Raw genomic sequence first — 25721 nt, forward strand, 5'->3', positions numbered from 1 at the left:
AGGGAAACACCTTGCCCTCAAAGCATTTCACCAGACATCCTACAACACAACACAAGGCTTTCCCACCCTCTTCAGATAGATCAGCTACTGCAGTGACCTTCCTACAGCCTGGTATTCTGAGTACTAACCATGGAAGGTGGACAAATTTCAAATAAACTGGAAATTCTTTCTAAATGGCTTTTTCTTGAGACTATAAGAATATTTTTGCAAATGCTGCAGAGTCATGTTCTAGTGAATAATCAGTTATGGCTTCATTAAAAGCTCTTCAGATAGACCTGAAAATTGGATAAGTTACAGTAAGAATTTTCTAAAAGGGAAAAAACTTCTCTCAGCTTGACCAGAGTCCCACATCCTTCCTAGCTTGTCAGGTCTGGAGCACTGCCTCATAGGGGGAATCATTCAACTCATCCTGAAATGTTTTTTCCTAAAGAAAGTAAAGCAGTAAAGTTGCTTATAAAAAAACAGAGCATTGTGGTAACAATTTATACCCTTCTATGGAAAAGAACAGGGAATTTATTAGTTTCCCAGTGGACTAAACCAAGTACTAAGAATCTGATCATCCATCACTTCTAACGATGATCAAATGCCAACAGCAAAACTTAAGTTTCAGAGTCAACATTACTGCTCATGTTTGCAGCAGCTGGAAGAAAAAAAATTCAATTTTACTTGCAGCAGCAAAGCCTGCATGGACCTTGTTTTCAAGTGTTAATTAGTCAGTTCTACCGAACTCCTCCACATTGTTAAAATTGGGTATCCTGATCCAAATCAACTGGCACTGAAGTCAGAAGACTTGTAACTGACTACAGTGGGAACTGGATGAAACCCTAAGAGATAAACTGAATGGGAAATGATTTTTAAAGAGACCTCTTGCCCTCGAGGCGAGACAGTCCTAGGAAACTACAAAAACACATTGTTCTTTTTCAGCCTTTTGCTGAGGCCAAAAGATTTAAAACAAACATGGATCTAAGGAAAAAGACTTCCATGCCTCCCCCAGACATTAGCTCAGTTGAAATATCCTACTGACTTTTTGCTATCACTACAGAGTATTTCCAGCTTCAGCTAATACTACAGAAGAAATTAAAACCTGTTTTCTGCAGCATGTTTGGGAATGAAATCCCTAATGCTCTACATGAATCAGTTATTCACTAAAAGGGTTTCAAACCTCTCAAACATCAACTCTGCACTTGCATTACATTGTGGGGAGTAATCTTCATTTCAGAAAAACAGACTTCTTGCGAAAACAAAAAATGAAGGGTTTCAATTTTTTTTTTTCCATTTTCCATCCACAGTAACAAAATCTCCAAGTAAATATTTTGGGATCTCAAAATGGAAATAAAAGCCAGGTGAGCACGCAGATCTGAGAATACAAATCTTTCCCTTTTCTCAAGAAAAACAAGTGTCCAACACACTGACCCTGAGCAAGGCGAGCACATGAAGCTGCTCTCCAAAGAAGTCTGGAAAGATTGCTTATTAATTCTACTGATCCGAATCTCAAAGTGTGCAATACAATTCTCACAGGACCTTGCCTTCCTGTCTGCATAGGGACAGGGAAAAATCTGAGCAAATGACCTTTTCCTGTGCTAACATAGGAGAAAAATCTCTACATATAGCTAGGTTGCTCTGAATGTAGCCAAGCTAGGTCTTGTTTCTATAGATTAATTGTTTCCCCACAACCACGCTATAATCTACTGATTTGCTGTTCAGTCTTTCCACCTGACATGTTCTCACTTCTCACTCGAGGCTACATCTCCCTCTGTTTCCTCAAACTGGGGATGGTTTTCTTTTACACCAACATCTCTTCTTGTGGTGTGAATGCACAGGCTGCAGGATGGACGAGGATTTAAAGATCTAGCTGCCCCTAAGATTTCTCACAGGTAAGAATAAGTCAGGTCCTTGGGGTAGACTCACCATCATCCAGCTGGGGGTTCAGAACTGACTCCTTGCGTATACAAGCATCTGGGTACCTGTTCTCCTGAGCTGAACGTAATACTCTGAAAAGGGCTGCTTGAGGGAACAGGCAGAATTTTGAACAAGACAATAGATTAAATTCTCTGCCTCCCAGTCCTTGAATATGCAGTCTCTCTTGTCTTTTCAGGTTCACCAACTGTACCACGACTTTTCTCCTTTAGCAACATTCAGATATCTGGAAACAATGAACTCCCTACCACCACAAAATTTCTTCTGATGCTAATCTTGCTATCTTGGCTCATTGGAGCTGCTCTAGAAAAAGTCATCAGCTTGCAACTCCCACCCGTGCCTTTTCCACACATCCTTTCCATCCACATCTGCACATCCAGGAACTAACAAGATTAAAAAAGGGTCTGCTGTGGCACTTACACTCTCCTTATGATCACCCAGCATGTTCTGTCAGGAAAGAAAGAGCCCAAAAAGGGAGGACAATACTCCCTGACAGTTTGTCTTCACAGTTATTAAGCAAGACAGATTTTGGCTGCTGATAGCAATCCTCCCAGTCCACACAAAAAAAACACTGCTTGTGTGACAGAGGCATCACAGACCCTTCCCCTGTGTCCTGCCCATACAGGAATAAGCACTAGACGTCATGTCAAAAAAAAAAAAAAAAATCTAGCCTTAACTATAAAACTACTGACTGCAATGATCAAAAACCACAACCTCGATCATTAGCAGGAAGGGGAAAACAAGTAGCAAGTGTCCATTCTCACTTCCCCAAGCACATGGACAAAGATCTGCTACAACCACACCCAAACATGCAGTATAAGCCAGTATGCGAGGAAACCAAATGTAGAGTGTGACATTCTGAGCAATAGCTTTCGTGATACAGTGGTGTGATCACATTATCACCCAAAGATACTTTTTTTGATATTTGAGCAATACTCCAGAAGTATATTTACAGAGGTGATACCATGGCACTTGCCAGTCATCTGTCATTTCTGATTATGTGAGCACTTGCACTCAAATCTCTAAAGGTAAGAAAAGAATTATTCTGTAAGCTGCTCAAGATTAAAAAAAAAAATCACACAGCCTCCCTCTTCTGGCATGCAGCGTTTTCCACATGAAGTCCAGCAGCACCAGTTGTGTCACAAGCACATTTACAGAACAATACGCAGTTACAGCTCTACCACTAAAATATGTTCTTGATAGACTTTCACTGCCTCAGGCAAAAAGCCCCATCAACCACATTTGATCTCTGGCTTGCTTCCAGCTATTAGATCTGGTTGTTCCCTTGGCTACTAGGCTAAGCCAAAAAAACATGCACTGACCTCATCCTCAGGTAAATACGCAAAACTTACAGCTTTGGTTTTTGTTTTAAAAGCCAGCTTACTCATGAATCAACTAACTAGGACAAAGTTAGCGAGGCTGCAGATATCTCACAACTTCAGGTTACCAGATGCTCTCCAACAGAAACAGTGCTGTTGCCCAAGTTCCTCATCCTTTATCTCCTCCCATTGAGAACATGCAACAGCATCTCTAACACTCAGGAGGGAAGGATTTCTGTCCCATCATGAACACCTGCAGGTCAACAACTGCAGAGAACCCAAACTTCATCCCACCCCTCCTTTCCTCACCCTTCAGCTCTTACGCCTTTGGAAGGGAAGTGGGGGGCAATAAACAAATTCTGTAAGCCATGGTTTGCATCACTCTGCCACGCATGCCTTGCCTCATAGCTTAAAAAATAACCTGTCCCCACCCTGAGATGTCTGCAAATTCAAGGAAATGCTGCTTAAAAGATAATGTTGATTCAAGAAAAAGCCTGAAGTTCTCTTGAAAGAGCAGCAGACTAGCTTATGTTATTTACAGCACTTAGCTGGCACGCGTCTGCTACCTCCCACAAATCAAGGAAGGGGACACCCTCTGCACAAGGGGTAGCATGCTGCAGAGAGACATGAGAGCAGTTAAGGCACATTACTCAACGTCCATTTGCTTCACACACGCAGCCAGACCATCCAAGGCCATCTGGGAGTGCTCCATCAAGGCAGGTGCTCAACCACTCCACAGCTAGCCCTCGTGTGAGGAGGAAATGGCATGTTCTCACCATCTAACAAAAATGGGCAAGGGTGAGAGCCTCAAGAGGGTACTCAAAGCTGTTGGTAACATCACCTGTCACTTCACTAGGGCCTCTGGATTTATTTGCAGACCATACAGGCTCCTAAGCTACTTGTAGAGTGTTGATTGTTTTTCCTTTTCCCCAGCCACAAAGCACTGACCCACACAGCAGTTTGAAAGGACACCATTTAGTGCAACTTTACCAGGTTTTATTTCTGAGCCAAGAACCTGAGCATTTTCAGTCTTTTGCAACAAGCACTGAAGATCATCCATCTTTCAGAGTCACAAATTCAGACTGGAGTTTACTGAGTTTTAAAAGCCTTGGCTGAATTACAGCACTTGGGCAGGTCAGGGAGATGGAAAGAGCTACCTGTTTCACATTATTTTAACCTGCAAACCAAGCAAAATGTGTCAGTGTTTGGTCTGCAAACTTTTTTTAACCACAAATTCTATTAACAAAAAAAAGCTCTTAAGGGATGAAAATTTACTTAGTGTTACAAAAGCAGTCCAAACTGAAATAAGTGTATTGCAAAAACATTAATCTTCTCTCTTTGGTACAAAGGTATCTGGCCAATAAAGTACAGCTCTCTCCTCTTCTTCCCTAGCTGAGAACAGAAAAAGTAATAGATATTCTTTCTGCACTCCATGAAAAACTGGAGGTGCTGCCTGGAGCTGAATCAAATTTCAGCCTAGGCCTCTCACCTTCCAGAGATCAATAAAGCAGGTCTCCCTCCCCAGGTCAGAGACTTCCTAGAACCTGCTCAAGCACTCACAGGAGGCAAGCTATCTTTACTGTCATCCTCCTCTTCTCTGCTGGCTAGCTGGTTTCAGTGTCTTTTAAACTCCAAGCTGGGGCCAAATTGCTAGTTAGGAGTTGCTACAGTCACGATACGCGTGTCTTAAGGCAAACAAACAGCACTGCCTAAACTTTGGGGAAAATTAAACCATCCAGTAACCACAAAAGGTCAGCACATCTCTCTAGGTAGCCACGATGTACCTGAACTGAAACAGATCAAAACCACCTGCCAACAAGCTTATCCATGTTAATAACCCTCCTTATTCTCCAAATCAGTCTCCTAAAATTTTCACTCACTTATAAGTACTGCTGGTGGTCTTAGCAGCTCCACTGGCATATGCCTACAGGCAATAATACAAATCTCATTACTGTTGAATGAGAAGCAAGCTTCCCCTCAAAGTTCTGAAAGAGCACAATCACCTCCTCACTTAATCCTACTTCAGGCAACTTCAGACCATCAACTAGTTGAGACTCTAGTTTCAAAATTATGCATCATCTACCTAGCCCTCCAGCCACTCCTACCACAACCTCCAAGCTAGCCTTTATCCATTATAAAAGTAAAACTCTTCTTTCCTGCTCTCAAAGGTGTGCTCACCTCTAGCATCCAAAAACATCTCATTGCAATCAATTAACAGCTCAGCTGTGCTCTATTAAATCCTTAAACCAGCTGAGACCTGGACAAGCAGCCAAAAAGCATGAAAGAATGAGCCTAGATCACGCCCCCTCAGATGATGAGCATTTAAGGCTGTCCCATGGAAATCAACTATTGCAAAATCAAGTAACAACTGGACATGCAACACGTGGTTTGGATGAGTCACTGAGCAGCAGGGGAAGAGATCAAGATTTTTTGGCATATCAGACAATTCTTCCCACTCCCAGTTCCACTCCCACATGCTTCCTAATTTTTTTATAAAATGTTAATTAGAACCTAAGCAGCCCAGGAGCCAACTACATTACAAAAGACACTAGATACTGTACACCTTATAAGATGGCCCATTCCCAGGACATATGCCTTAAAAAAAAAAAGGAGTGGAGAAAAGCAAGAGAAAAGATGAACCAGTAACCCCTGACAAACAGCCACAAAACTTGTGTGTTTAAAGGTTAAATAATTTCCTGTAGTCAGAGAATGTTCCCCAATGGTAGGACTTAACAGACACTCTAAATCTTTGGATAGTATTCAAGCAATTCCGTTTGACCTACATTTTCCTCTCCAAATATTCAAAGTGGCATACCAAAGGTTCTCACACTGACTGTACTTGAAGTGACACAAAATAGTTTGCACTAATGAGACTGGGCTGGAAGTTTAAATCAAGACCAGACCTTCAGCATGGATCCAAGCTGCTAATAGAAGCAGGACCTTCCCTCATAATTAGACTTTTTTCTTGTAATCAAATCAGCTAGTATTTTAACATGAAAGCAGAACTTGCTCTTCAGGACCTCATGGGAGCATTTACTAATCCTGAGCTTTACTCACCAGATGTTAGAGGGCCATGAACCTGTGAGAGCTGTGGGAGGCAAACAAAATGCTGAGCTAAGACATGTCACACCAATCAGGGAACATTCACATCCTTTGGGTCTGAGTGTTCTAAACTAAGCTTTTCATCCACTGACTGCTTGGACATCCACAATGATGCTTTTTGCCTAAAATGTAGAAAGTGACCTCTGTTCTGCTTAGAAAACAAAGGAAGTTCTCAGATCTGACAGAACATAATTGCACACTTCAGTATAAACAATATCCCCAAGGACATGGAAATTCACAACCCCTATTTCAACAGTTCTTCCAACATTATACTGAAAAATTCACAGGCCCTTACCCATGACATCTAAGTAAAATGTCAACCACCACTTGGAGGACAGTAAAAGAGGAGCAAATGAACATGCTACCTGTGAGAAAGGGACTCAAAATTAGGAACATATGAAATACTCCACTGGGTCAGAACAAAGGTCAATGTAGCCCAATAGCCTGCCTAGCACGGTTGCAACTGGAGATGCCCTTTCGGTCTGGCTTTCCTCAGTAATCCTTTCTTTCCTCAAGACTCCTCCAGTATCCACTAGAACAGGGATGTCAGAAGGCACTTCTTTGCCTATTATTTTTATTATCTACTTACAGATGTGTTACCTGTGAATTTGTAATCCCTTTGAGAGTACGCAGACACGCTCTGCCTCTACCTCCCTCTACTGTAACATGTTCAGCAGCTCACTCTATGCTATATAGAAGTATGCTCCTTCATCTGCTTTAAAGCAATGTTCAAGCCTGCCCTACCTCTAGAATTGTGGGATTTGCTAAATAAGCTCTGCATTCGGCTAATCCACTGCCTTCACGATTTCATAAATCTCAGACATACCTCCCCCATACACTCTCTCTAAACTAGAGGGTCCCGGCATTTTCATTCTCCACCTAGAAGCCAGCTGCTCTATCCCTTTCATCACCTTACAGGTACTTTTCTGCATCTTCTGACTCTATTCTCATTCTTGAAGTGGAAGTCAGAACTGTAATACTAAAGTGAATTCTTGTGCAAGTGCACCGAAGTTCTGTATAGCAAGAAAATTACTCCCTCTTATTGTCATTACCCTCCTTGATGATGCTCAGCACTGTTGGCTTTTTTCACGCATACATCGATAAGGATTTTGGACAGCTATCAGTAAATACTCTCCAATCTCCTTCTAGAGCTGTAAATGCCAGTTTAAAGTTCAGCATCATGTTAACACACTTGCAGATCATTTTATCCCTGGATGCACTGTCCTACCTTTACCTACAGTGCCCTGAAACTCACCTGCTACACCTTCACCCACTCAGTCAGTTTTGGGAGATTTTTCCAGTTCTCCTTGCCATCAGTGCTGCAATGGTCACCTGAAAGAGCTTCCTACCATCAATAAACTAGGAGATTGTTGCATACATCCTCCTCTGTGATATCAATAAAAATATTCAATGCATTGGTGCCAGCATTTACTCCTCGGGCACCAAAGCCGATTCATACTTACTGCAAGAGCACCCAGTAAGCCCTACCTGTTGCTTTCTACCCTTTTAACCAGCTTTCAGGCCTTAAGGGAACTTTCCTGTGATCCTGCAGCAATATTATTTCCTCGATCTATTATATTTACTAGATCCCCTTTTATCCACACACCTGAAGACACACAGAGTTCCAGCCAATGAGGCAACTTTTTTTTTTTACAGAAGAAATAGTAGTTCTTCCCAAACACTGTTTTATGATTTTGTTCAGTGGTTCATCATCTTTACCACTAATATTTATTCCTAGCAGGATGTCCAACAGTTTTAGTTCCCAGGCTCTCCCTAGAGACCTTTAACTTGAAAGAATTATACTGACAACTCATCAGGCCTCCGGCACATTAACTGTTTGCAACAGAGTTAGACACCATTTGCCTGCTACCCACTGCCAGGAACATATTGGGGTGGGAATCTGCAGCAAAGGCTGATGCAAAATCATCCAGCATCTGCCATTCTCCCCCACTGTCCAAGACAATTTCCACCAATTCCCTTGCTGACTTCCCACTTGCAATACACTTAAAGTAATTATGACCCATGAGTTCAAGCACCCTTTGCAAAATACTGCTTGATTCTGGTTTCACACACTTCATTTCTTGTTTACATTTCACCTTAGATGTTTTACAGGCTTTTGTACTCTCCTTGTTTGCAGAGGTGTTTGGCTTTAAGTGCCAACCTTTTCACCAAAACACCTCTTCAGCTTTCCTATGGAGCCACTGCAGTGGTGTCAGGCTTCTGTTTGCAGTGAGGCATGTTTTACCCCGGCTGAACCCATTTGCCATTGTATTCACCACAGAAACAGCATTAAGCATCAAATATCTTTGAGCAGTTAGTATTTATGCAGCTAACCAATTTGTAAAAATATAAATACCTAATGTATCTGTTCTTTCCAAATATTAACTCTTTATGGGCAGGGTAAGCCGAATACTCCATCTAGCTTGTACCAGCTACACTGTACTGACAGGCTGAAAAAGCAACACACAGGAGTTAGAATGACAGGAAAGATGCTTGAACTAAACACAGCTCCCTTTGTTTGCTGCAGGATTAAGTTACGCAGTGAGACTCTCACTGTGTATGGTACTTAAGTCCCACACATTTATTCATAAACTCAAAGTCTAAAACCAGATCCCAGTTAGCATTAGGAAAACAGTGCATCATCTTCCTACCCAGAGCTGGTGAAGCTCAGGACTGCCCTAAGAGCTGGTAAGCTCTGCCTCTGACAGGTTCAAGTCCACACAAAAAGACAAAGCAATAAAATGGGCTTCATCCCTCAAGCATCTGTCAGATTCTGAACATCTGCAAGAGTGTCCCCTACTTTGTGAATCAGAGGCCAATCCTGTTCTCAGCGCAGTCAGTGATCTACCAGTCTTGTCACCTCAGATGGATTCTCACAGCACACTTTGATATCAGTCTCAGCTGTAATGGGCTGTTACAATACAAAGTAAGATGCTAGCCATGATTCAGCACTGTCTGTTCTATCACTTAACCTAGTGCAACAGAAGGCTCACACAGAAGAGACAAACAGAGTTCCTACTTCTAAAAAAAAAAATCTTCCTTCCTTCCCAGTCTCATACTTCTATTACATGAGAACATGTTCAAGAACAAGAGATCCACATTTACTGCAATGCTTTGGAATTGATTGTAAGCATCCTGATTACTGATGCTTAACATGTTCTCTGACTTGATTTACATTGAGTTGTGCCATGCAGCTCTAGCATCCCACCTGGAGTTCTTTGCTGTGAAAGCACAGAAGAATCTAGTTATTTAGTAATCAATCAGTATTCAATAATCAATCCTAAATTCAGGAAACCAAGAATGCACATCACTTTCCATTGCTCAACACAAGTAGATTAAAATAAAGTTGCAAACTTTCCAAGTTAATTGCTATGATCTGAGAAAGTAAAATATTTTTAGTTTGCTTCCCACCACAAACCAGCAACTCACCTTTCACTTGTCATGGTCCATTGAGAGTCAATTGCAAAACCGTATTTTGTTTGACACTAGACAGAGGCAGAATTTTCTTGGTTTGGGGGGGTTTTGCTTGTTTTAGGTAAATGTCCACAGCTAGCCAATAACTCACATCATTTCCCAGTGCACCAGCTCCTAAACATAAAACCACAAGGCCCATCATCAGCATTCAGTAGTTATTTCCCAGATTTAAGACAGCTGCAGTCAAAGTACAGTAGACTATTACTTCAGAATTTGGGTACTTTGAGGCATCTTGGTAGAAAAACCAGTTACTTTGTTACCATTCCTTCTGATGGACAAATATTCTGAATTGTAACAAATCAATCTAGGCTTTGATTTTAGCTCTCCTAAGTGGACTGCAGGAAGCTCGCCAATCATTGACTACATTACAAAAAAGTTCCATAGATTACATACTAGAAGATGAGCTTTTAAGTGCATTGGAACAGATTTGTGACGTCAACTGTGAGAAAAGTTTCACTGGGGACTTTTCACAGTGACTTACAAGCCCTAATCTTTACAAAGCTAAGCCTATTTATAGTCGTGAGCCCTTTCTTTTTACTCTTGTTATCTTGGACTTGACCAAACATACATTAATAAATACTTCCAGAGACCTTACAAAGGCTTCGGAACTGCTACTCTCAACGCAGGAAGCCAGGCTCTGGACAGCAGATGTTCTGAGTTGCTTGTGGCTCTGGAACTGGAAGGGCCCAGCCAGACAGCCAAGAGTCCTCCTAGAAGTAAGGAAACACCAGCTGTATGGTCTGTATGGTGGCCCAGCCAACTCTAACAGGGTAGGACACAGGCAGCACAAACCACCCACCCAAGATCATTTTCCAGATTTCCCCTACTGTCTTACATACAGGGTTTTATTGCACATGCACCAGGTTACTGGAAGACAGACAACGCTATTGGATCTCTTGTTGCCTAGGGAGAACTCTCATGAAGAGCTTCAAAAAAAAAAAAAATCAATCTGCAGCACTCATTTTGGAAGCCCTGCAAGATATTTACAGTGAGAGGAAAGAAGCTAATGAGATGTACAAAGCACAGTGGTTTATATCTGGTACCTGCTACTACTGTAGCCAGTCGCCTGAATAAACTCAGGCCACCAGAGAAGTAACTAGGACCAGACTGAGTTGATAGCCTTTTCAGCCTTAAAAGGAGCTTCTCAAATGCTCAGGAACTGAACTGGCCGGTTTCTGCACATACTGTATAGATTAGCAACACAGAAAAACCTTCATTGGGTTTCAGAATGAACACAGATTACCAAAACAAGGAAGAATATTATCTAAGCATAGTATCTGCCACAGGATCGATCAAAATGCATTCCAGCAACATCAGTACTGTTCTCTTGCAACGCCCAGAGAGATGTTTCTCTACATGCGCATTTTGCTTTTATTTTCTTACCTGAGTTACTGACAGCTCTGATCAGATCCTGGAAAATCTGCTAGGCTTTGTTATTAAAGGAAGGTTTCCATGAGGATCTCAAGCAGGAAGACATACTCTACTGTTCTGCCTCCGTAACCAGTTTCTCCTTTTTTAACCACCTTTGAGCTGAAACAACTTTCTCTACAGAGACTGAAACTGCAGGTAAATGAGCATCACTGTCCTATATAGGAGAGGCTAATAAAAGGCAAAGAAACAATGTTCAATTACATGTGGGATACAAATGAAAATGGGAAACACTACACTGAAATGGAATTTTTTTTTTTTTTCAAATCCTTCACAAACCTCTGCTCCCAACAGAATTCTTAATGGTTTCTCAACCCAAAGGTCCTCTGACTCTAGCACTACTACAGCACCATAGACAGAAAAAGGTTTGGAAGAACTCCAATATCCACAACCAGTTACTTCAATTAAAATAGAAGCAAATACAGCCACAAAAATACCTTCTCTTTGTTGAAATGAAAGCACAGAGTAAAAGCAGCCCAGATAGGTAATCAAATGGTGAAAGATCTCAAAGAGAATAATTTATACAATCTGTTTACCAAGACAGGGCTCTGGACAGGGAAGTACAAAGCTATGTCAGGCTTGCAAGAGCAGTGAAAGCGTAGACTGAAATCCTTTAACACTGTCCGTTTGTTAGACATGATCTAACATGTCATCTCAGCAGAATTACCGTTACTGGACCCTTTGAGACAGCAATATTTTAGCAACAAATAGGCCCAAGCCAAAAGAGAAAACCTTTTCTATTTTGCAATGCCATGAGTCAGAAAATTGTTCCGTAGTATCAAAGTACACTCAACTGCAGACCATAATATGAGTTAGAGCAAGCCTATAGATAGATACCACACTTAGACTACCCACCGCCTTCAAGAGAACTGAACTCTCCTACCTTTTCTATCATGCTTATCTCGTATCTTTGCTTGTTAGGTTAACCACAGCTCTATGGGCAGATTGCTCTCTACATTTCAGAGACTGGTTAAGTCTTAATCTAATTAAACAAACTATGCTATACAAGAACATCTTTCTATCTAGTGACCCTCTGCCTATACAGAAAAGCTGCATTTGTCTTCAGCCATTAAATCCAATTGTGAATTCCATCAGTGACCCACTGTAACTCCAAACTTTCCAATCCAATATTTCTAAACAGAAGCACATGACAATACTTTGAGATGGCCCTCATTCCCATTCTGAGCGTCCATGGCACAGTGCAGCTCAGGAATCAAATCCATCATGACAAGTATCACACAATCTCCACAAAGAACTACAAGAAACTTGCTACAGGATGTAAGTTTCCTATTCATAGGCACTGGTGAACCAGCTGAGAGTCTGATGCAGGATAAAAATCATACACTAATTTTAAGAACATGTTGGAAAAGTAAAAATTTCACTTTATTAGCTCAATACATGCCAAGTCAGTCCATTAAAAGTCTCATGAAAGTTGCCAACAACATCCCTCAAAGCCATTTGTATTCAGCTGTATCATTGGCAGTAGATTAATAACTATGCCAGTGTTAATTCAAATTAACATCAATGAGGCCATTTGTCCCATTTGCCTTTCCCAGACATGAGACACAGCATTCCATTTGGCTCTAATACCCCTACTTCTCCAACATTTAATACCTCTAGCTCCTTTACCAAGTCTTAAACTCAGCCTGCTCCTCACCTGCCCATTTGAAACCTAAAAAAACCCCACGATGAATTTATAGACAGGGGAATCAGGCAGCATTTCTGTTAATAAAAAGAGGAAATACTAAAAATACATAGAAGAGCACTTGAAGTGTGGTTTGGTTTTGTAGGCAGCTTCAAATCTACTAACTTTTTCTACTACAAAGAATCAACAAATGTGGATTAAGTGGTCTATTTTATATACAACAGATTTTTCCAAAACTACACAAACTAGTAGACTGAAGGGGAAAGGACTGGCTAAGGGTAGGTAGCAGGTAGTCAGTTTTCACAGTGGAGGCGGCTACCAGAAACTACTGTAACACCTGCTACATTCAGCATTGATCAAGTTCTTAAGGTTAGTGAAGCAACGATGCCAGGATTATCACGTTATACAAGAAGTCAAAAGTAGGTCCGATGACAAAGACCAGAAGTGTCTTCCAGTACTGAAGTTTCACTGCCCATTTGTTATCCACACGTACACTGCACTAACTAGAAGGGAAAACCCTGAATAAGGACATGCTATGATTCACACCAATCAAGTTATCATCACTGATGAAAGATACTCAAGCCATTGTCGTTACTACACTGAAAACAGCGTAGAGCTCAAGAGATATTAGAATAGAGACAATCTTTGAAAGGATCAGGCACAAACAACGTATTGTGCTGTTATGAGCCATGCTATGTCCACTACACAACGAGTAAGAGTAGCCAAACCAGAACAACTGTACTCTAAGGAAAATTTAAAAAAATCAAGTACACAAGGCCAGCGTAAACATGTTCTTTAATATCACTGAAAATACATTTTGAAATGCAAGTCTTAGGTGGGTTTCAAATAAATAATCATTTTGAGTGTCTACATATAAAGGGAGCTCTCAAAGCAGCAGTGCACAGTTTATAATTCCTCCCTGCTAACACATCTCCAACAAGAGAATGTACAGTAGGTAGTGCACACTGGAACAATCACAACATACGGCACACTTGCCATCTTTGAGGAAACCACTGAATATGAACATTGAAAAGGGGGGAGAAGCAAATGAAGGCACGCACTGCCCTTTAAAGCATCACTACCTTCCCATAGCCTTTTTACCAGCATAACACAAAAAAGAAGCCTAGGAATACAAGTCGTCTTTCTGCTTCTAAAATCCATTCTCAACTCAAAGATTAACACAGCAGTGCTCCGATATAGAAAAAAAATCTATTCTTCCAACTGACATTGCAGCATATCATCCTTATCTCAATTGGTCTCTGCTCAGGGACACCTACTCTAGTTTTTAAATTCTTCTCCAATAGCTAGAGGTAATCCAGAAAGTTGAAAGACAGGTAAGAGTTGTTTCTTTTAGATCCTGGCCCAGTGTACTAAAAAGAACCAAGACACAGCAGGCCTCAAAAAGGCGTATTGTTACTCAGCAAAATATCTCCTATCCTACATCACTCAAAACCTTCCAGAAGTAAAAGTTCTTCCTTAAGAAGGGCAAGTCCTCACTTTAAACGACTCCAATTATTCTGCTGTAAAAACGTCTGATGTGAAATTTCTCATACCCGAACAACAAGATTTAACAATCCAGAAAGACCAAGAAGAAAGATCCATTATAAAAATGCCACAAATATACTTGTAAGAGTTATTGTAAATTGTCTTGTCTAAGTTACTGTTTCATCAAAATATTTTCTCACTGCAGATAAGGGTAGGGTAGTCTGCCACTCCTTGTACTTCAGTTCAACATGCAATTGATCTGTGATAAGCGCTGCAGTACTCACCATAGAAGCACACAACCTACTAGCATAAATTCCTCAATAGAGTTAACCTGCTTCACTACTCATTTTTTAATTCTTCATTTCTAACATACCTGAAAAAAAGTTCTGCCTCTCTCTCCTACGAGTCAATAAAAAACCCTATGTAATACTGGTGTGTACCTACTGAATAAATATTACAGGAGTTAAAGGATTGTTTCAATTGCTGGCTTGGCTTTGGCAAAATACAAATCGGGATAATATACACTGTATAATTCACACATTTGAGTAAGGGATGCTGCAACATTTAACAGATACAAAATAAAATAAATCTTAGATTTCTAGAACTGTCAGTACACAGGATTCCCAAGTTGTTCTCAATACAGGAGCAGGGTTATCAATTTTCAAGGAAAGCCACATAGTCAGTCAATCTGGCCAACTGCTGTTCATTTGGAATTGGTGGAACTGGAGCAGGTTCTACAAAAAACAAAACAAATGCATCATTAATGAAATTAAGAAAGCAAATCCATCCACAATGCCATCTATCACAACAGTAAGGAAAAAAATTCAATGCATCAGACTGTTAAACAGCCTTACATGGGCATATCTTAACTGCATCTCCTACCTAGGCAGCTTTAGCCTACATTACTTTGCTGTTATCTGCAACATTAAGTAGTCCAAGAGTTACTAACAGCAAAGACAGCTGCAACAAGTTCCAGTTGTCAGCAGTCTCCAAATCTTTTTTTGTATATACTGGTGTCTGAATAATCAAGACCAACAGTATTTCCACTTGACAAAAAGGCTCCCAGAGCTCTGCAGTTGCTCCTTTACTTACAAGTTGCCATAGAGAAGATACCAAATACATCTCCTGGGTTATCTGACTAACAAAACACAGCAAAGCACTGCACAGGTTGCAGGAGAATGCAGTGCACATGCAGATCTTTACATAAATGCCAGGTGATCTGAGATTACAGTTTAACAATAGGTTGGAAGACATATGACTAAAGCTGAGGAGCCAAGTCAGGAATTAAAAATCAGAAATAAAAACTAGCAGCAATATTTGCATTTACTGTCCCTGAGGAGTTAACAGACTAGCATCCACCAAAATCCTGTCTGTTTCACACGGGCTGCCAACCCTTGCTTTGGAATCTGCTCCCTTCTCTAGCTATGGAAGTACGAATCTCAGGCACTCCTTAAAGTGTGAGAGGAAGAGAAGACAGAGGGAGAAGCCTATTTCCATAGCACCTGATAGGGGGCTGTTTGGTTTTTGGGTTTGGTTTTTTTGGTTGGTTTTTTTTTTTTTTTTTTTTTTGAGGGGGGAATGATGACATTCACTTCTCTAGGACCCAATTTCTATTTTATGGTGCTGGTGAAATTGTGTTTATTAATCATGCAAGTTTTAGAAACATGCAAACAGATTACACATAAACAGAAGTACCTGATGAAGGAATAAATCTGTTAAAGGAAGCTTCCAGCACACCTGAAAAAAAACACAATAGAAGTTAGCCCAGTGGACCAGTTTTAAACAGTTCTATACATCAAGCCAAAACTGGATTAAAAGGTAATTAAAATTAAGCCTGTTAATTTACTTGTTTAACTTCAGAGCTAAAAAGCAGAATACCCAAGGCTTAGCTGGTTAGACACACAGCTTCAAAATAGATGACAGCCTCCTGTCTCTTCCTTTTGCCTCTAAAGTACTTCTTGCACTCACTTTTGGAAGAGAACCACATGTAACTAGCTCTCAGTACTTATAAGCACTGTGTATTTTGCAACCACTTAATGAAAAAACTGATCACATACAAAAGCTCAGGGCTCTGGTTGGTTATGTGCCTCAAGGGATAACTTTCAACACCTTGCCTGGCACATGTTTATTATAATATTCTGGGCTCTGAACACCTACAAATTCTGCCCATACAAACAATATATTTTTTCTTAGCCTAATACATGTTTACCCTTTTAGATATGCTGTGATTTGGCTCCTTCCAGAGCTGCACCGTGCAGTTTAAGAGCACTTATTTCACCTCTGCCTTCATAGCTTAACATTTATTTTTGCCTCAGCCAGCCATGGATGCTACTTTAGCAAAAAAAAAAAAAATCCAAGTATTTTTGCAGGCTGAGCTTTGCAGGAACAGATATTCTGCTATCAACATTGTAACAGTGAAGAAAAGATCCTGCAGAATAAGTTTTAAAAAGCAAAGGAAATTATACCAATGACTTAAGCTCCTCAGAACACAAAGATCCACTAGATCCCTGCCTAAAGAAGTTCTGCTTGTCCTGAAAAAATCTCACATTGAATATGGTATATTTTTACTCATCTTTATTAGATAAAGATGTGTTATTTGAGGTCATCCAACTTATGCTCCACTGACTCAGAGCCAGCAGCAGAGGAGGAGCAGGAGAAATCAGAGCATATCCTGTTTGCTTTTGTTTAAAAAAGTTAATTTGAGGATGTAGTTTAATCCAAACTACTCGTAACCCCAAACCAAACCCACTACTTTGTACTTTTATTATTTTATAAACATTCCATTATTACAGTGGCATAAGCCCCTATAAAGATACCTAAAAGAACATTGTTTGAAATTTTAATTACAAACTAACACCTAATTACTAGAAAACACTAAACTAATTGTCTGATGAAATAACAGCTCCACCTACCTGGCTTTTTAGGCATTACCATACGAGTTGAAAAGTCTGCTTGCCAGCCCTGTTCTAATACACCTGAAAAGGCATTTTTACATTTGTAAGAACAAATATTTTATAATTGCTAGAAATGCAAAACAAAGATGCACATTAAGACCAGTAGAAAAGCATCTTGGCACACTGCCTATACACCATGACACTAAGACATGTTTCTTGTAAGCATTTGGACATTTAGTTCAACAAAGAAGCTCATGGAAGTAATAACAGCACACAAAACTAGGTTAACCCACTACCTTCGTTCTTCCCTCACTGCTGAATTTAACACTTACACATACAGAAGGGGAGGGTAACCAGTGGTAACTAGTGGGAAATAAAATCAAACACTTATCCAGAACCAAGACATTTATTTCTATTCACTGCCCCACCACTTCTCTTTATAACAGTCTCAGAATTTGTATAAGTTTCTATTTACCATCACTTACAGCTCTCCCTCATCCTAATCATCTGTAGGAGAACTATTCAGTGCATAAATGCAAAGTACCTTTCACAGCTTCTTCTACAGGAAGCCCGACAAAGGCTGCAAAATCATCTGCAACTATTGAGGTATATGCCTGAGAAACCAGTCCAAAGGCTCGTCTTCTAGTTGCATCTAAGAAGAGAGAAACACTGTAAGCAGACAGTAGGCTGATCTCCATAACTAGGAAATCTGAGAAAATTTTTCCAATTCTAATACATTTGGAAAACCATTACCAGCCTTAAAGCTACCAATTTAGAAGTTCCCCCTCCCTTCCCACAATTCACTAAAGTACCACAGTGAGCAGCCAGAGCCAACAGTTTGCTCTATGCCAGGACAACCCCCCCCCCGATTTAACTTCCAAATGCAGTCTGCAGCATCTTGGGTACTACAACCAGTGTGTAAACCAACTTAGGAGACTGCTTCCAACAGCCTGGTCCATTTGCAAGAAGCTTGTGTCAAATAGTTCAGAATCAGAAAAATCAAGAAAAGCAATTAGTCAAACTATTAATGCATTTTTAACCACATCTGCTTTGATACCAAGGCATCTGCAAATCAGCTCTAAAGCTACAGAGAATTTGTTAGTGCAAAATACCTTGGAAGGCCTTTTAGCAGTCTGTACTGCCCTCTAGTAGCAAGACTCTGCATGTCACTGTTTCACAGCCTATAACTAAAACATTTGGCTAAAGCCATTATTTAAAAGAAAAACCTTTTCACAAGTGTCATAAGGTTCTCAAATGCCAAGCCGAGTTCCCTAGATTGCTGGCTAAAATTCTAACAAAACTGGATAACTAACGGTCTGTTTTGCTATTACAGAACAAAACATACAGCATATGAAATCCCACTATGAAAAATATCACACACAATCCTAATTAATAAAAACATTTCTGTTTGTTTCTACAAGTTTCTGGAGTGAGCTTTTTATTTACACCCAATACCCAAAATCCTTTAAATAAAGCCTACAAAAAGTTGGCAACAATCTTCTGACCACCACTGATTTTTTCCCCATTGTCTACTTGTCCATTTGCGTTTGAGCACACAGAAACAATTTAAGGCAACATATAATTCCACACTACCTACAGGAGTTCAGTTTGTACCTCTTAGTGCTTCCATTATTGGTTGAATAGTCTCGGACCACTGATGCGCACTGATTGTTGTATAGATTCCTGGGAAGTCTCTCTGCCAGATTCTTTGTCCTACTGACCAAACTGCACCAAGTTCAGCATTTGCCTGTTGCAACAAAAAGCACAAAGCAGTTAATCCAGAATGGAATTCTCCACAGTGACCGTTCTGTATAAACCCCCTTCCACTCCCCTCCTTCTCCCATGGCAAGAGGGTATCACAATACCTGTAAAGATGAGCAGACTGGCACTGGGAAATCTTGTTCCAGCAGGTATCACTGCTGCAAACTCCCTGATCCATCCTCTGCCAAAACTTTATCACCCATGCAAGCAAAGCCTGCTCACATGTCAGTTATACCACTCCAGACTGACATACCAGCTAAAACAATCACGGATAGTTTGCACTCAGGCTCCTGACTAGAGTTACAAAAGGGCCAGGCACAGCTTATTTTTTGCTTAGAGAAACACTTCCTTCTTCAGTAGAGGCTTTGTCAAGTGCAGAGGCTGTTCTTACAGCAAAGGCAATTTTCAACTTGAAATTTCTCCATATCCTGGATAACAAGGTCTCCCATTTCCTTCTTCAGAGGGCCCACGTTTTCCCTAGTCTTCCTTTTATCAGACAGACCTACAGAAGTTCTTCTTGTTGCCCTTTACATCCCTGGCCAGATTTAATTCTGAGGGCTTTAGCTTTCCTAACCTGATCCCTGGCTGCTCAGACAATTTCTCTGTATTCATCCCAGGCTATCCATCCTTGCTTCCACCCTCTGTAGGCTTCTTTTTGAGTTTAACTTTATCCAGGAGTTCCTTGTTCATCCATGCAGGTCTCCTGACATTTTTGCCTGACTTCCTCCATGTTGGGATGCATCACCCCTGAGCCTGGAGGAAGTGATCCTTGAATATTCACCAGTTTTCTTGGGCCCCCCTTCCCTCCGGGGCTTTGTCCCATGGTACTCCACCAGGCAGACCCCTGAAGAGGTCAAAGTCTGCTTGCAATGAGTTTCCCCATCAAGAATGATGCTTCATGTGAAATGCAAGTTACACCAAAAAAAGCCAGATTGGTTATTCACAGAATACTGCTGTGCAACAAATGCAGCAAGTTTCAGAGAAAGTCCAAGCAAAATTTGGTCCAGATGACTATTGACTCAACTGATGTAATTACTTTTTTCTTGAAAAAAAATAAAATCATTTCAGAACCACCTGACAAGTCCCATCTTGACTGTGAGGTTTCTTAATACAAGACTACAGAACACTTGTTTCCTTGCTAAATGTACAGTGTCAAACTAAAAAAACTAACAACAGAAAAGTCTGGAAGCATTTCTAGCATCATATTTACCCAAACCTCAAAACACGTCTTTGAGCCAAATGCAGTGCAAAACAAACCCCCTTCAGAAAGGCAATCAGTTTGAAGGTGCATCTTACCTGAAGTCACTTCTCACTGCACAGGGCATTCTGCACCCTCATGCGGAATTCAACCCCATCCCCCAGCCAGATCCATTGCTTTCCTCCAGCTGACTACCCTTTATTATGAGGCTTTCTGCTACAGATTTACTGAATTCTATTGCACCATATTATTTGTGAAGGAAAAGCGGTAACAAACAAGCAACTAGGAGGTCTTAAAGACCAACACTCCATCTGCTGGGCAAGCAGTTCACAGCACAGAAGTGAGCCCAAGGCTACTCACCAAACAGAACCCTTGGGGGAAAAGTCCTTATTTGCAAGATTATATATAACTGTTTTAGTTTCAAGTGGCATTTTACAACATACTTACAGATTTGATAGCAGGAGGGATTCTTTTCCAAAGATATCGCGCATTATTCCTAAAAAAAAATTAAGTAAAAAATACTTCTCAGTAACCAAATGCTTGCCACAAGGGGACACCAAACGGTTTCTTCAGATGCTGTAATTAACATCGTCTCAGTGCTTTAAAATATTCCTTTTACATCTACTGAAATAGAAAACCAAAGTTACTCTCAAGTACACAAAGTAACTGCCCTAATAAAACAAATAGTTCATTAAGTGCCCCATTTAACACCAGTTTAGGGGAGGTTTTTCATTTATCTCCCCTAGGCAGCGTTTCACAGAAATGAGCTTTGCAGTTGTGTTTTTGGAATAGCTGCATCTTTGATAAACGCGTGTGCAAACAGCAACTTTTCATAGCAGTCATTTAGACCAGCGGTCTACAAACTTTGATCATGCATTTCCAGCAGAAAACCATTTTTGAGCATGCACCCCGGCATATGCATATGTATGTACAGATCATATACATGTACTACTGGATTAATATATCATGTACATTGTAAAGCATACAAAGGACAAAATAAACACCATTTACCAATATTTTTGTTTTACTTAGTACAAAAATACTTTCCTCACATGCCCACAGCCCACTTGTAGACTGGTTTGTGCATGTTCTTCCCAACCCAGCCCTCTCACATACATTCTGGAGGTTTGGACACACATCATTAATGCTTAGAGCACAGAAGCCTAAAACGGAAATGGCCAAAGTCTCTGAAAGATTTCAAATGCAAAAATAGAGAAAAGGACCCACTGCTTTTCATTAAAGCACAACCCTAAACCTCCACAATTCTAGAGCTTCCCATTCATCTGAACCAAGGTTATCTGCATTACACCTAATACTCAGGGCCAGCATCCAGGGAATTTGCCCTGGAAGAATATACATCAAGACAAGAAAGCACTCCGATCTTTGAATCCCCATACCAATGCCTACCTTAGTTTGATAATCAAACACAGCAGTGTCATTTATTCTGCCTGAATACATAACCAGCAATTTCTCAGTAAAATCCTAAACATAGCAAACCAAGTTCACACAGGGACATGGCAATAATCCACCAGATCAAACTCAGAGGATTACTGCTCTGTGCAGATTGAGCTCGTTCAAGCCAGGAGTCTCCTTCATTTTTTAACACAGACAGTTTAGAGTTATCCTGCTGTCATTTAAACACAAGTAGCAGCATGCAACCTTACTCAAAACAAATGCAGCCTTGAAAAATCCAAACACTGAAGCGTTCAAGGAGCCAATTTCACTATTTAAGGAACTTTCTTCCTAAAGCCAACCTGTTTCCCAGGGTGGGCAAGAGCAAACAAAGGAAAATAATTTTCCTGACAGAGCAAGGAGTGAAAGAGACTTAATTCTGTGTTTGTTTTTTTTTAACACAGCACAGCCTACATGCACTTTGTTAGTCACACAACCAGTTACTAATACACTGGCAACTACAGCTCAAGCCAATAGTGACAAATTCAGTATCTGAAGTTAAAGATTAATACAAGCTACTTACATGTCATTATGCAACAGGTATAAAGCTAGAAGTTGGCCATAAACAAGGGGTGTTGCAATTCCTCCAGGTGCCTAAAAAACACATCCAAACAATTTGGTTACATATTTTAAGAAGACAGTATCTTAACAAAATCCACCAGGTAAACCAAGTTTAATGAAATCTGACTACTCAAAGACAGCTGATGTTTTTCACACCACATGAGATGGGTCTGGACAAATTGTCAGAATTGCAAAGCTATATTAATACAGTCTTTATCTTATCAATTTGCACATGACGGACAGTTTACTTAGAAAACTTGTTTTTGCTGCACGAATAAAGTAATGTTACATCTTTGTTATGTTCTAGCTTATGCTCATGAAAGTGGTAACCACCTCACTTCACAGTTCCATGCAAACAGCTGTTTGAAGGCACTCACGATTTCACCTGTTTTGAGTTAAGCCTCAATTCAGGGCACTCCAGAGAAAAGTTTCTTCCCTCCTTAGAAATTCACACTAAACTTTGACACTTGCCACACTTTAGCAGACCTCACAAATCATACAAGTAGAAAAAAAAAAAAGAATTATACTCACGTTATAAAATTTTGGAAGTATATAATCATCTAAAAGCTGAAAAGATTTCCAATAAGCAATTTATCAAAGGGTAGTGCAGCAAGCACTCACAGGAAGGCAATTATGCAGCTATTTGATTTAATTACATGTGTGATTTAGAGGCTGATCTAAGCCAAAAGCAGGTGATTAGCTGTGTTGAGCAGATATTGTCCCCAGCCACTCTTACACTAATTCCAGGGCTCATCACCTGCATAAAAACACAATGGTTTCTGCAACTCTTCCTTGAATTATGGCCAGCAAAACAAAGCCAGGTCAATTAATACCACTTCTTTGAACTGGCTAAGTTCACTTTTGGTGTTTCTCTGTACTGAAAAGAAAATTCATTAGCTTCTCTGCCAGGACACTAGTGGAGCAGAAGGGAAAGCTAACTACCACCAGAACAGCTAGATCAACAAGCTGCAGTCTTACTGAAAGCAGCCCTATGGCTGCATCTAGGCTGCGGAAAAAAAAAAAAAAAAAAAAAAAAAAAAAAACAACCCACCAGAAAAAAAAAAAAAAAAAAAAAAAAAACAAAAAAACCAGCCTACATATCAACTCACCATCTGAAACACACAGGCTGTCAGATACTAGTGTCCCCACAAGAATCTTGATACAGATGCACACACGCCCAGCAAACAACTTAACAGCTTTGTCAAAGCATTTGGGAACAGTCTGCCAGGGGTGCATCTGCTGACATTTACTCTGGGAGAAACTGCTGACAGATGCAGCAGAAGCCTTAGGAAGAGCGCAGTTTAAGTTCGGTGGCTTTCTAACAGCTCCCAGGGACCCAGCGAGGTCCAACACCACAAGCTCTGCAGCAGGGAAGCGAGGAGGGTGTGCTGAACCCCCTCAGATGGCTGCAGATGCAAAACCCAAAGCCTGCTGGGCTCCATCCCTATCACTCAGAATTCAGCCTGACACAACCCTCTCACCACTCCGCAGAGCCCAAAAAGGCAGCCAAAAGCCATGGCAAGTTGGGTTCAAACAGATTGCCCAAACCAAGTACCAACCACTGTTTGGAAGCTGGTTAATCTGCATGGGAATAAACAGCTAACTCCGTTTCCAGAAAGACATTCTCTAAAGGGAAGCCATTCTCGTACCTCTGACTACACCCCTCTGCCCACACTTCCCCAGCACACCCCTCAGCAGTACCTGCTGTACATGTGTGCTCCTCTAAAGGATGGGAATGCACCTTCAGAGCAAATACTAACCAGCTCCCAGCAGGAAGGGCTAGCCACACTCAACTCTTCCACACAGGACAAGGGCACTCTTCTACTTCTCTATGCTCACATGCCTACCACCTGAGGCAGCAGGCAGCTCGTATTTTCAACACAACAACCTCCCTCCAGCTCCATAACACTCTCCTGCAGAACTCAGGACATATCAAAACACTCTATCACCATGCTGAGACCATGAGAGACACCCAAGCTCAGCTGAGAAATCATACATACCACCTGAAGTTTTATGACATACACCTGCAAGCAGGAATCTCTTTCATTTAAGGATTGTATTTTCCACTGCAAAGCTGTGTGGTTTGTCAGCACCCAAGTTCTGCTGTGGCAAGTGATCACACACCAGAACAGCTCTCTCCCTTCAACTGCTGGGGTAGCAAGGTCTAAAAAACTAGAACTGCTAAAGAGTACATGAAAGAGGAAAGTTCAACATTTTCCCTTCTTTCAAAGGGTAACAGTAGTATGCAAGAGCTTCACCTTCAGAAAAGCACTGGAACCTCTGCAAGACAAGACAGGCTCTATGCATATTACCTGGCAAGAGCTTTTAGCATTAACACAGTGCCACTCGGATTTACCATAGGCTGGAGTCTGGCACACCAACAGGGCACACAGTCAGACTTGAGAACTCAACCAACAGAACTTAACACAGAGGAAGCATCCAGCATGAGCTCCCATAACAAGTGCACCATTAATTTAAAAGTAATTCTGTGCCTTTCTCCCCTTTTCAATGCCTTTTTTCCTCAACCACATGAGACACACTGTGATGGGTTTGCCCTTGGCTGGGGGCCAAACCACACACCCACTCACCCAATCCCCCCCCCACCCAAGGAGAGGGGAGAGAATTAAAGGGGTGAAGGAAAAAAGGACTCGTGGGTTGAGATAAGAACAATTTAATAACTAAACTACAATAATACTGAAAATAATCTTATATACAAATGAGTGACACACAGTGACACTGCCCCCCACCCCATGACCAAGGCTCAGCCTGTTCCCAGCTAACGATCCCGGAGCAGGGAGAGTCCCGAACCCGCACTCACAGAACGGAGAGAACAGTCCGAGCGTCCCAGACCCAGAGCTGACCGGGGTGAGGGGGGGAAGGCCTTGGGAGAGTGACCACCTGGAGCGAGATGACCCGGAGCAAAAGAGATCTAGAACCAAAAGGGCCGATCTTCCGGAGGGTCCTCACCTCTATCCTGGGCATGATGGGTATGTTATGGGATAGATTATTGGCCACTCTGGGTCTCAATCCCGAACCTAAGATCAAATCCTGGGCTGGTCACTGGGGCTGTGCTCCCTCCCCGCTTCTCCTGTTTGCAGACAGCCGGAGGAGCTGAAAGACCTTGGCAGCCATGGAACCATCACTTTTTACAACCCCAAACCACAGCCTCTTGCTAGCTATGATGAAGAAAGTTAACTCTGTCTCAGCTTAACCCAGGACAGACCTGGAGGCATGCAAACTTCCCTCTCTCTCTCACACGCTGCCCTCCGAACAACCCCTAACTCGTACACTCCCATGCACTCCTTTATTTGGTCTCAGCTTCACAAACTCCTTCACAGTTTTTGGGCGGTTTCTGCACAAGCAGCAAACGTCAACACTGAGCCCTCACTGCACACACATACAGAGGCAGAGAGCCACAAATACCCCGCCTTGTACGGCCTCATGAGCCCCTCAAAGCAGCAGTTCCAGGCACACGCCTGCGCCCA

The 25721-nt window shown here is 41.3% G+C and overlaps 1 protein-coding gene across 1 annotated transcript; it reads right to left on the reverse strand.

The window, feature by feature from the left end:
* Positions 1-14696: 14696 nt before the first annotated feature.
* Positions 14697-25588, reverse strand: COPS8 (COP9 signalosome subunit 8; the record flags this gene model as incomplete). The annotated part of the gene is made up of 8 exons (XM_010080542.1): positions 14697-15104; positions 16066-16107; positions 17283-17345; positions 17809-17916; positions 18879-19011; positions 20671-20719; positions 22199-22269; positions 25525-25588. Coding segments are annotated over 8 exons (610 nt in total), but the record flags the coding sequence as incomplete, so codon positions are not given.
* Between the last annotated feature and the right edge of the window lie 133 nt (positions 25589-25721).

The sequence above is a fragment of the Pterocles gutturalis genome, unplaced genomic scaffold, assembly GCF_000699245.1.
Source record: "Pterocles gutturalis isolate BGI_N339 unplaced genomic scaffold, ASM69924v1 scaffold18854, whole genome shotgun sequence".
Taxonomy (NCBI): Eukaryota; Metazoa; Chordata; class Aves; order Pterocliformes; family Pteroclidae; genus Pterocles; species Pterocles gutturalis.